This window comes from Cynocephalus volans, chromosome 10 (assembly GCF_027409185.1).
Source record: "Cynocephalus volans isolate mCynVol1 chromosome 10, mCynVol1.pri, whole genome shotgun sequence".
Classification (NCBI taxonomy): domain Eukaryota; kingdom Metazoa; phylum Chordata; class Mammalia; order Dermoptera; family Cynocephalidae; genus Cynocephalus; species Cynocephalus volans.
Genome location: NC_084469.1, coordinates 109,939,827 through 109,952,828, shown reverse-complemented (window position 1 = coordinate 109,952,828; position 13,002 = coordinate 109,939,827). Strand labels below are relative to the sequence as shown.

Here is a 13,002-nt window from a genome sequence, read left to right as displayed (position 1 = left end):
TTGAAGGGAACACACGAGCCACTTGAGAAGAGTGGGTTTCACTGTGAAGGCAGAAAGGAGTCACAAGCTGGTTTGGAGCAGGGCTAGCTGCGGCTCTGGGGAGAGGGACATAGAAGATGGTGACATGCCCTAGGTAGGGCCTCACGTGAGGTCCCCACGCCTGTCTCCTCACCTCCCCCTCACTGCTCAGCTGCCTGCCCCAGCCTCTGCCCACAGCTCTGGGGGTCACGGCCACCTGCTCATGTTGCTCAAGCCCACAGCCGGGCTGTTTCCCTTCCAACACTCTCTGCTGTTCCTCAGTCTGTTTCCGGTCAGGCCCCATCACACTTCCTCACTCTCACATCTGAGTGCTGGCCCGGAGCAGACGTTGAAGGAAACATCACTTTCTGTGGTTTCGGCCTCACTCCCTTCCCTTGTGGTCACTTCCACACAGAGGTTTCAATTCCACCTGCCTCCCAGCTGTCTGCTGGGTGTCCCATGCTCGTGCGTGGCTGGCTGGCCCCCGTGTGCCCACCAGCCTCCCCCGCCTGGTCCCTGGAGCCAGCAGAAGCTGAAGGGTGGGCCAAGAGCAGACACACTCAGATAAGGCCACAACTTCAGCACATGGAAAACTAGAGGTGCTTGGGGCATGCGGGGCTCTGAGCAGGCCCGCAGTGCGGCAGGGCAGGGCTCAGGACGGCCTGTGTCAGCAGCTAAAGCTCAGTCAAGGGTATGTGCAGAAGGCTGAATGTATCCCCCAAGGGGAAAAAGGATATGCCCACATCCTAACCCTGGAACCTCAGAACGTGACTTTATTTGGAATAAGGATCTTTGCAGATGTAATTCATTAAAGATTTTTTTTTTTTTGGCAGCTGGCCAGTATGGGGATCCAAACCCTTGACCTTAGCTCTAACCAAATGAGCTAACTGGCCAGCCCTCATTAAGTATCTTGAGATAAAATCATCCAGGGTTTAGGGTGATCCTAAATTCATTGACAGGTGTTGTTCTAAGAAGGGAAGAGAACACACAGAGACACACACAGGGAGAAAGCCACGTGAGGATGGAGGCAGAGAGTGGAGTGACACATCTACAAGCCAAGGACACCAAAGACTGCAGGAGCTACTACAGGCCAGGAGAGAGGCCTGGGACGGATCCTCCCTCAGAGCCTCCAGAAGGAACCAGCCCTGCTGACACCTTGATTTCAGACTTCTGGACTCCACAACTGGGACAGAACAAACTTTCATTGTCTTAAGCCACCCAGTTTGTGGTATCTTGTTAGGGCCACCCTGGGAAATTCATCCATGGTGCCCATGCCCCAGGAGAGCAGGCCCCACCCTCTGCCCTGCTGGGCTGAGGGCTGAGGGGCAGGCACCCAGCCTGGTGCCCCCAGACGTGCTGCTGTCAACGACCACGAGACAGTGGACACTTCTAGCCATACTCCTTTTAATACCCAGGTCCCCAGAGCCCCCCAGGCAGGGCTGGTGGCCAGACTCTGTTAGCTTCCAGCAACACTATGAGGTTTTTCTAAAATGAAGCCCAGAATGTGGTGGCCAGCAGGGGCCCAGCCCCGGAACGTTCCTGGCCCACTCGGGCTACGTGCGGTCCCAGATGCAGCGTCCCTCTGGCCAGCTACAAAGTGGAATGCTTCTCGAAGGGCACAGTGAGGAGTCGGGCGGCCGCCTCGTCCAGGAACCAGCAAAGCTTCCCGGTGTGGGGCTGGACCAGGGCGGCGGGCAGCGGGTTTTCTTCCTTCTCCTCCAAAATGCGCTGCGTGGAGAAGGCGGGAGGGTGAGGCCCCGCGTGCATCCCTGGAACCCCTCAGAACTCCCAGGCCCCCCCCACAGGTAAGACTCTTGGACCCTCAAAATGTGATGCTGACCTTCCTGGCTATCCCAGCTGCAAAAAGTAAGTGGGGACAGGGTGACTTCCTTTTTAGCAACTGCAACCATTTAATACTGGGGTCAGCACCCCTCTTCTGCAAAAAACCAGATAGTCAATATTTTTAGCTTTGCAGACCATCCTGTCTCAATGGCAATTACTCAGCTCTCCTACGACAGCCCAGAGCAGGGGTACACAGTACACACACCCATGGGTGCAGCTCTATTCCAATAAAACTTTATTTATGGATGCTGAAATGTGAGTTTCATAGGATGTTCACAGGTCAAGGAATATTATTCTTCATGTGATTTTCCCCCAACCATTTAAAAAAGTAAAAACCATTCTTAGCTGGCGGGAAGTGGCCCGCAGGCTGAGGGTGACCAACTCCTGATTGGACCTCATCATTAGTGGGAATTATAAAGACGGCTTTCTGCCATCCAGGCCTGCCCCAAGCACTCCTTGTGGATGAACTACTGACTACTGACGACAGCCCTGTGAGGTCACCTCCATTCTCACCCCTGTTTACAGCGGGGGAAGCTGAGTCATGGCCTGAGTTCCCATAGCTGGGGCTGTCCCTCGTGTGAGTGGACGAAGAGCCGGAACCACCTCGACCAACCCACCTTGCAGATGGGAAAGTTGAGGCTTGGAGGGATGAAGTGGCCACCTGAAGCCACACGGGGCATCTCACCAGCAGGGAAGCCTGGTCTATTGGAGTCCCCACTCTGAACCTCAAGACCAAGCCACCTCCATGAAGATATCTGGACCCAATGGTTTTGGGGGGGAGCATTATTACCTATTTATTTAAAAAATACTTCCAGTACCCTCCATAGTTGTTTGTTGGTCTTTTCAATAATGATGATTACAGCTTTTTTTTAGTCATTTAGTTCATTTTTCTTTTTTCTGGCGCTGGCCAGTATGGGGATCCAAACCTGCGACCTTGGTGTTTTAACACCACGATCTGACCAACTGAGCTAATTGGCCAGCCCCTATTTAGTTTATTTTTAATATCTTGATTTATTTTATATTTTCTTAAAATGCTGTGTGTAACTGTACCTTTTATCTTATTCCTAATACTACATGATTTTTTTTCCCTCTTGATTAGCTTTGCCAGGGGGTTGTTGATCTTTTGGGTCTACCTACCATTAAACTTTAAAAAATCTTAACCAACCCACCCACGGATTTCTTTTTTTTAAAATGATTTTAATTTTATTTTTAAACTATCAGTGGACAATTCAGCAAGATTGCATGATAGAAGATCAATATACAAATATTAATTGCTCTCCTATACATTTTCAATGAGCAATCTGGAAAAACCCCATGAATTTCTGGTTTTAATTTCGCTTATTCCTTCTACTGACTTTTCTTAGGTTTCTATTATGGTTCTTTTCCTAAGTCTAGAGTAAAGTACTTGACTTACTGATTTTCATTGTTTCCCACTTAATAATTAAATATATAGATGTACACGCATGTGCACTTAATGCTATGACTTGACCTCTGGCTTTATCTCATCAATTTTGTGCCACACTCGTGAACTGTAGCTGCAGTTCTGATATCCCCTCCAACCCAAGAATTACTGAATTATCTTCAGATCCGATGCTTCCAGCCCAACAGTGTCTGGGACATATTCTACTCCTGGGGCCCACATGCCCATGACCTTCCCAGAACTGGAACCCTCAGCTGTTACCTTCAGAACAGCTGCCTTGCCTTCTCCAGTCGCCACAAAGATGACGGTTCTGGCTGCATTCAGCACAGGTAGCGTGAGGGTCACACGCTGTGGCGGTGGCTTTGGGGAGTCGCTGATGGAGGCCACAATCTTCTCTCGCTCCTGGGTGTGGAAGGTCGGGGGTAGAGACAGAAGGACAATCTCATGTCTACTTTTCGAGCAATTATACACACCAGGCCTGGTCCAGCCATCATTCCCTTCCATCCTCACAATCCATGGCAGATGATTTATGGCCACTGTTTTATGATGGGTAAACTGAGGCTCAGGAGGCTTGAGCCCAGGAGCCATCTATGTTGGTGGAGGTTGACTCAAATCCTGGGTCTGGGCATCCCACCCCAGCAGGTAGCCCTCCCTCTGGCAGTCCCAGACGCCAGGGGCTAAGGCTCAGGACGAGAGTGGAACCTGTACCCTGCGCTGGTGTGCTCACCTGCAGGAGGGGGTGGTCTGGGAAGAGTGAGCAGGTGTGGCCATCCGGGCCCACCCCTAGGATCAGCAGGTCGAAAACCGGGATGGAGTCCCCTTGGAAGGCCTGAGCAGGGGGAGAAGACAGTCCAAGAGGCTGTGAGGTGGGGGCTCAAAGGACACACAGAGACAGTTGTCAAAGAAATAGGAGTAGGTGTTACACAGGAGACAATGCTCAGCCTCGCCCACAATCAAAGGGACACTGATCTACATGGTTCCACGTTTCACCTGTTTCACTGGCTAAAAGACACAGGAAGGGAGGACCTAGACCCACTACCAGGGCATATGAGGCCAGGCAGCCCTCAGGCTCCCTGAGGCAGTGCTGTGGCCTCTCAAAGGGGTATCCTCAAAGGGATGTGCTGATCACCCCCAGGGCAGTTTCTGCTGGTGACAATCACACAGGCTGCTCTGTTGCTCGGGATGTGACCACTTCATGGACATGGTCTCTGTTGTAGCAGCTCCTGGGACTCACCTGTCTCAGCTTCTTGGCGTAGTCCTCAGCCGCCTCCTCCACGGGCAGCTCGGGGTTAATGGTGATCACCTGGCTGTCTGGGATGGGCAATCTCGACAGCAGGTGTGCCTGCAGCAGACAGAGGGACAACGGCGGGACAATGTCACCAAGAGTAATATGACCACCTAGATCCTCCAGGTGATGCTTTATGGATGGTACTGTCGTTATACCCATTTACAGATGGGGAGACTGAGGCACACGAAGACCTGTGCACTTGCTCAAAATCCCTCAGTCAATGAGTGATGCATTCGGGGCCCGGAAACCTGGTTCCTGAGCCCTGGGCGACACTGCCTCTCAGGGCAGAGGAGGTTCAAGGGGAAGTGAGAGCCCTGTTGCCCTAGGGGGTTGGGCAGGAGGGTCCCTGGGGTGGGAGGGTGGCCATCCTGGGTGAGTCAGGATCATGGTCGTGGGACCCTAGAGGAGCAAAGGTGGCCCGAGTGCTGCAGCCAGAGTTCCATCGGGGGTCTTCTAAGTCCACTGTGATGGGGAGCAGGGCCCTCCCTGTCATGCCTTGCACCTGTCAGCCACACCGTGGCCCTGTTTCAAAGCCTCCAGGGGCCCTCGGCCCTTGGGATAAAACCCAGCCCCTTATTGTCCTCCGTGAGGCCCTGATGCCTTCCCCAGCCGCCTCCTCTATCCCATCCCTGCCTGGGAAACTCCTATACACCCCTCAGGCTAACTCCTCTGAGCACCCACTCCTGCCTGCACCTCCCCCACTATGGGGGGACCAGGCCTGCCCATGCCCAGCACACAGCAGGAACCCTGGCCAATGAACAGTGACAGATTTAACTTGGTAGCACCTAGAGTCAGGCCTCCTGCAAGTGAGGGCTCCAGCCCTCTCCCAGTGAGATGTGCCCTGGGGCTTTCGATCTGCTCTGAGACTGTGACCCTCCCTTGGTGTCTTGCCTTCATGCAGATTCTAGCTCCACTGAGGCAATGCCAAGCTGAGCCACAAAGGAAAAGCGGCAGAAACCCAGTGTGTCTGAAGCTGAGGTGGAAGGCTGTGGGATCCACCAGCCCAAGCACCCTAAGTGCGGGCCTGAGCAGTGTAGGTTCTATATCGAGGGTAACAGGGAGCCAAGGAGGGTGTATGAGCTGGGGAGAGACGCGGTCAGATCTGCTGTTGGAAAGACCTCTCTGCTTCATCTAAAGTCCCTATCTTAGTCCATTCCGGCAGCTGTAACAAAATACCATAGACTGGGTAGATAATAAACAACAGAAATTTACTGCTCACAGTTCTGGAGACTAGAAGTCTAAGACCAAGGTGCTGGCAGATTTGATGTCTGGTGAGGGCCTGTTTTCTGGTTCACAGATGGCACTTGCTCACTATGTCCTCACATGGTGCAAAGGGTAAGGGTGCTCTTTGGGGTCCCTTTTGTAAGGGCACTGATCCCATTCATAAGGGCTCCATCCTGATGACCTAATCAGTTCTGAAAGGCGACTACCACCTTCGGGGTTAGGATTTCACCATATGGATTCTGGGGCTGGGGGCTGGGGGGGACATTCAGACCATAGCAGTCACCACCTACACACACCCTCTCAGGGATTTCACTGAGCAAAGCCAGGAGGGAATATTGATGCCCCATTCGGTCAGCTGAGTACCTCCCTTGGCTTCTGAGTATCAGCTACAGGCTCAGAGCTGCTCCCTCTTCCTCCTCTAGTGCTGAGATGTTGGAGATGTCCACATCCTCGGGTGGCCTAGAGCCAATGACCAACTGATGCCCAGGGTAAAAAATCCCAGGGGGAGGGACAAGCTGAGGCTGGGTGACTCCTGAGCCCAAATCTTTCCCCCCTGCCCCACCTGTCCTGCCTCCCTCACAGGCTTCTCCTGGGAGCTCCCTCTCAACTAGTCACAGGCACAGGACTCCCCAGGTCAGGCTGGGCTTTCCACAGAGCCCAGGGCTGGAGTGTCATCAATCAGGCAGGTTCGTGAAAGTGGAACTGCTGGTTGATCTGGGCTGGTTCTCTCTTAACATTCTGGAGGTCTGTGGGACTGTCCCCAGAGAGGCAACCCCAGCTAATCCTCCCACCCCGATGAAGCTCCGGTCTCAGCAGTGGAAGGCTGATGGTGCAGGTGAGCAGCAAAAAGCCAGGCTGAGAGCTCCAAGGTATGTGGGGTCCCTCCTCCAGGAGGGAAATGCCCCCGCATACCTGTAGTGGGTTGAATAGTGTCTCCCCAATTCATGTCCAACCAGAACCTCAGAATGTGACCTGATTTAAAAAGAGACTTTGAAAATGTAAGTATTTTAAAACAGGTCATACTATTTAGGGTGGGCCCTAAATCCAATGACTGTTGTGCTTACGTGATATGAGAGGACACACAGAAAGAATCAGAGATGGCCATGTGAGGACAGAGATGGAAGAGACTAAAGTGATACTCCCACAAGCCAAAGCTCACATGGCGCCCACAGAAGCTGGAAAAGTCAGGAAGGAGCCTCCCCTAGAGCCTGCAGAGGGTGCGTGGCCCTGATGACACCTTGAATTCAGACCTCTGACTTCTGACAGTGAGAGAATCCATTCCTATTGTTTTAAGCCCCCAGTGTGCGAACATTTATTATTCTGCCTGGGGAACTAATGTGATCCCCCTCACAGGGGAACCGGCAGAAGCAGCAAGTCCTGGCTCCCGTATGTTCCCACTCCATGGCTTTCAACTTGGCTGTGCCTTTTTGCCCCCACTCACCGTGGCCAGCTCCTGCACATCTTCCAGGTCTCAGCTCAAATGTCCCTCCTCAGTGTCCCCCCAACCTCCGTTGACAAAGGACACTCACACCCTCGTCCCCAGGGCTATCATTTCACACTTTTTTGGGGGCCACTCGCCCTACAGGTATCCGAACCCTTGACTGTTACAGCACTGCACTCTGACCAGCTGAGCTAACCGACCAGCCCAGCACTATTCTTTCTGCACTGCATTGTTAATGCTCCAAGTGGACTTTCCTTTTTCATAGTCCTGTGTGTTGGCGCCCATCTCCCCACTGTGAGCCCCCTAAGGGAACTGCCCAAGTCCCCATTGTGTCCCTAGCACTGGGCCCACGGTCCCACAAACAGGGAAAACTCAATGAACACCCGTGCCATTTTCTCTTTTACCGTTTGGTTAGACTTTTACCACTGGAGCATGTACCATTTTCCTAATTTCAAAAAACACAAAGTTTGAAAAACCCACGCAAAGGAAGAAACAAATGCCCACTGTTTAATGAAGCTCTTGGGGAAGGCACACAGGAAGGTGGGTATGGAGTGTGGCCCCTGCCACTGTGAGATGTGTGGTAGGTGTCTCTCTGGAATCGGGTGGGCGGGGGTCCAAATCCCCGCCCCACCCATAGTTCCCTCCTCCCAGTAGGTGAGCTGGACAGGTAAGCGCTCCTCTTCCAGCCTCAGTTTCCCCATCTGTGAAATGGGTGTAAAACAGCCCGTGCCTCGCGGGCGGTGGTGAGGATTCATGAGATGATGCATATGAAGGGCTTGGTAAACCTTCCCTCTTATTATGAAGAAACAACAGAAAACCACCAAGTTTCTATGCAAAGAGAATGCAACACACCCAGGACCTGGAAGCCCTTGCCCAGGGCCTGGCTCGGGTGACATGAGGTTTCTGGCCATGCAGGACTCCCCAGCCCCTTTCTGGGCTGGAGGTTTCTCCTCAGGGCAGGAGGAGTTGACTCACCACGGCTCCTCCAAGCTTCAGTGTCCCTGTTTGTAAAACGAGGGTGCTCCCCTGGTTCTACAGGGGCCAAGGGTCCCAGGCCAAAGATAACCAGGTCATCAGAGCTGCAAGCTGCTTGGAGGCCACCGAGAACTCGGCCAGGTGAGAGATATGGCACTGAGGCCCCGGATCCACCCCAGATCCCTCCTGCGCGGCTCCTGCAACTGTCCTTGCACAAACGGGCCACTCGGCTACACTGCCAGGCCTTTGCCCCTGCCTTTCCCTCTGCCAGGTCACCGGACAGAGCATGAAGAGGGACTACAAGGCCCCCATCGGCCCACCCACGTAGAAGTCGGCGCACCCAGACCAATCCCAGCCCTGCCCCGATAAGGGCCGAGGACATGCGGAGACCCTACGTGAGTCCGGTAGCCGAGGTTCGGGCAGTGGGCGGGGACTCCCTGTATGACCCCCGGCAGCCCCCGTAGCCGAGGTACAGGCAGTGGGAACCGCCCTCTCGGTAGTATGACCCCCAGCGGCCCCCGTAGCTCTCACCCGGTAGAGCCCGTACGTGCTCTCGGCATGCTCGAAGGGCACGAGGCGCTCATCACAGAAGCCCAGCGTCCAGCGCGCGAGACCGGCGGGCCCGGCGGGGGCGGCGGCGGCGGGCAGCTCGCGGGCTAGCATGGAGACGAGGCTGCCCCCGGACAGGCCCAGCGCGAAGCGGGCACGGGCTCCCGCCAGGCAGCATGCTGCTCGCTGCGCCACCAGCTGCGCCAGGGACGCGCCCAGCTCCTGCGGGCTCGAAAAGACCGAGATCAGGCCCGGGGCCGGGGCGGCCATGGCGACAGCGGGGAGGCGGAAGCGCTCCCGGTGGCCGTCAGTGCGCCTGCGCGAAGGCCGGCTAGGCCTCACGGCGCACGCTCGTTTGGGCGGCCGCCTCCGGCACACGCGCACTTCCGTAAATGAAGCCACAGCAGGGCCGGGCAGTCGGTCCAGCCACGCCTCTTTCTTTTTTTTTTTTTTAATTTTTATTGAATCAAAATTGATTATACATATTTCGGGGGTTCAACACTGAGATATGTTGATCAAATCAATATTACTAGCATATATATTGTTACAATTTGTAATTATTCTTTATGCCCCTTGTCCAATCCCTCCCCATCCCCCTTCCTCTCCCCCTCCCCCCTCTAATCACCCTAGATTTCTTCTCTCCCTCTGAAAGAATAATGGTTACTGTGTTGATTTGCTGCCCAAATGATCTGTCCAATGCTGAGAGGCATGATCAGGTCCCCCAATACTATCATAGAGCAGATGTCTCTTCCGTCACTATGAAAAGGGCTCTGTGGAGACCGACATCTTCCTCCTTTCTTTATCTCTGCTGGTGACTCCTTGTGTCAACTCACTCCAGTGGCTGGTGGACTATCTGCGTGGTGGTTGTGGCATCTAGCCGCCTTCATAACAGCCATGGTTATCGTGGTGGCTTTGGTGGACCGCCCACATGGAGACGTTTTTGGCCTGCTCCGTGGTGCTGGCAGTGTGCCTGGTTGTGGAGAACTTCCAATTCCCTGTTCCATGCCCTGGGTCCCCAAGTGGGTCTTGAGGTGCTGGCACAGTGTGCCTGGTTATGGGAGGGGGGTCCGGTCCCCAGCTCCTTACCCTGGGTCCCTAGGCACACCCGGAAGCACTGGTGCAGTGTGCCTGGTTGTGGGAGGGGGATCCGGTTCCCGGCTCCATACCCTGTGTCCCCGGATGGACGCCTCTTATTCCTTGCAAGCTGTGCCTGGGCTGTATGTGCCTGGTCCACTCCTTAACTTCATGGTGTCAGGGAGGGCTGGAGAGAGGAGCACGGAGGAGACGTGGAAAGGTGCCCTGGTGGGCTTTGGCGTTTCCACACCTTTTAACATACATACTTTCTTGCTCCCTGTTGTCGCTCTTTAATTTTTTTTCCCCCAGTATGGGGATCCGAACCTTGGTGTTATAATACCACACTCTAAGTAACTGAGCTAACTGGCCAGCTCTTCTCTTTCTTAATAAACAAATAAGCTCTGTTGACCTAAAAAGAAACTGAGACCAAATACATGCAGCAGGGATTTATTGAACCAACATGACAATTGCAACTAGGGAGACACATAGATCAGGTCACCCCACAAATGTGGGGAGAGGATCAAAGGAGAAAGACAGCCCCGCCTAATTGCTTCATCAGGCTTTCTGTTGGTTGTACATGACATAGAGATTTGGGACTGTTACTAGGTTACAGCGTACCTGCAGGAATCTAGGGTAAGGGTAATAAGTATTCTAGGTTATTTTCTGGTGCCATTATGGCTGCTTCTGAATAAAATGGTGTTATGATAACATTTTCCAGGACAGGTGGACATGATTACTGACTTATCCCAGATCTCCCAAGGCATTTTAATTTAGCTTCCCCGGTCAGGGCAACTTCTTTGGTTATCAGCTCCAAAAGGTCAAGGATATTTGTTTTGTTGCCGCTCAAGCCCTCTGAACTATGCCTGGCACAAAGTAGGTCCTAAAACGTGCTTCTTGAATTCCTTCAGCAAATGCACTCAGGGCCAAGGGAGCTGCTGTGTCCCTCTGAGGAGCCAGAGTGGCCTCCAGCCTGTCTCTTGCCTGGAGGAGATCACAGACTAGGACAAGAAGGCCTTGGCTGATATGGAAGGGTATTTCAGGGAGTAGTGTGGGCAGCAGGTTAGAAGGGGGAGGAGGCCTGGTGGACCTGGGGAACTGGACCACTTCCGAGGGTGGGACTATTTAGTGGAGTATAGTAAGTGCAGTGAGACTCAGGTAGTGTATCTTTAAATCAGGAGCAAGTTAAGAAAATGATTTCCGTTACCATAGCATCATAAAGAATACAACACTTAGAAACAAATTTAACAAAAGAAGTGGAAGACTTCTACCCTGAGACCTGTAAAACTTTGCCAAAAAAAGTTAAATATGATCTAAATAAATGGAAAGACATCCCATGTTCATGGATTGGAAATGTAATTTGGTTATGATGACAGCACTCCCCAAATTGGCCTGTAGATGCCACATAATCCCTATCAGAATTCTGACTGCCCTTTTTGTAGAAATGAGAAGCTAATCCTAAAATTAAAAAGGAATTGCACGGGGCCCCCAAATAGCCAAAATAATCTTGAAAAAGAACAAAACTGGAGGACTCACTTCCTGATTTCAAACTTACTACAAAGCTATAGTAAGCGCCAGCCAGTGGCTCACTTGGGAGAGTGTGGTGCTGACAACACCAAGTCAAGGGTTAAGATCCCCTTGCCAGTCATCTTTAAAAAAAAAAAAAAAAAGCTATGGTGAGAGAGCATGGTATTGGGTTTTTTTGTTGTTGCTGTAAATTGACAGTGTGGTACTGACATAAAGATAGACATGTAGATCAATGAGTAGAACTGAGGGTGCAGAAATAAACCCACACATCTATGGTCAACTGATCTTTGGCAAAGCGCCAGGACTATTCAATGGGAAAAGAATAGTCTTTTCAACAAATGGTGCTGGGACAATGGGATAGCCACATGCAAAAGTTGGATGCTGTGGGAGGCAGGATAATGGACCCCCAAAGAAGCCCATGCCCTAATCCCCAGAACCTGTAAATGTATCAGGATACTTGGCAAGGGGGAATTATTGCACATGACATTAGGTTGGTATTCAGCTGTCCTTAAAATAAATTATCCGATGGGCCCAATGGAATCTAATTGGTCCTTATAAATGCAAGAGGGAGGCAGGATAGGAAGAACTGGAGGGATGGCAGCAAATGAACTCTCCCCTAGGGCCTCCGGAAGTAACCAGCCCTGCAGTCACTTTGATTTTAGTCCTGTGAGATCCGTTTCTAAGTTCTGACCTTCCGAGCTGTAAGACGAAACTTAGTGCTATTTTAAGCCACTGAGTTTGCCATAATTTGTTATAGCAGTACTGGAAAACTAGTACAGATCCCAATGGCACACCATATATAAAAATTAACTTGAAATGTATCAAAGACCCAAATATAAGAGCTAAACCCAAAAAAACAGTCAGAGGAAAACAAAGGCATGGGTCTGCATGCCCCTGGGCCAGACGACACCAAAATCACAAGCAATAAGGCAAATTGATAAACTGGACATCAGAATAAAAACTTTTGTGATTGGAGGATACTATCAAGAAAAGTGAATATGGGCAGTTTCAGTTTCCAGGGGGAAAAAAGTGAAAAAAAAAAAAAAAAAAAGAAAGAGAAAATACAACCCACAGAATGGGAGAAAATATTTGCAAATTTTACATTTTATAAGGATCTAGTATATAGAATATATTAAGAACTCTATTTGTAAAAGGGCAAAGTATCTAAAGTATCTGAATAGATGTTCCTCCAAAAAAGATATACACACAAAAAGATGCCCTGCTCCCTAGCCATCAAGGAAATGCAAAAACTACAATTGCATATCACTTTGCACCCACTAGGAAGTAACAAACAGTATACAGTAAGCAAAAAGGCAGATAATAAGCGCTGGTGGGGATGTGGAAAATTAGAGCCCTCACGTGCTATTGGGGGAGATGTAAAATGGTGCAGCCACTTTGGAAAATAGTCTGGTAGTTCCTCAAAAGGTCACACATAAACACATGACCCAGCATTTCCATGCCAAGGTATATACCCAAGAAAATTAAAGACATATGTTTACACAAAAACTTGTGCATGAATGTTCATAGCACACTATTCATAATAGCCAAAAAATGGAAACAACCCAAGTTAACTGGTGAAGGGTTAAACAAAATGGAATGTGACCACACAGTGGAATATTATGCAGCCATAAAAAGGAATGAAGCTCT

General features: G+C 51.3%; 1 protein-coding gene across 2 annotated transcripts; it reads right to left on the bottom strand.

Annotated features, from left to right (window-relative positions):
* Positions 1 to 1,405: 1,405 nt before the first annotated feature.
* On the bottom strand, positions 1,406 to 9,061 carry PGLS (6-phosphogluconolactonase). Of its 2 annotated transcripts, XM_063111923.1 has the most exons (5): positions 8,740 to 9,061; positions 4,515 to 4,622; positions 4,008 to 4,109; positions 3,542 to 3,682; positions 1,406 to 1,746 (listed from the first exon to the last, which is right to left on the bottom strand). In XM_063111923.1, exons 1-5 carry the CDS (start codon positions 9,025 to 9,027, stop codon positions 1,609 to 1,611), a joined length of 777 nt encoding a protein of 258 aa, XP_062967993.1. In that variant the 5' UTR covers positions 9,028 to 9,061; the 3' UTR covers positions 1,406 to 1,608. The 2 variants fall into 2 exon arrangements, with proteins under 2 accessions (XP_062967993.1, XP_062967994.1); XM_063111924.1 differs by lacking the exon at positions 4,008 to 4,109.
* Positions 9,062 to 13,002: the final 3,941 nt, after the last annotated feature.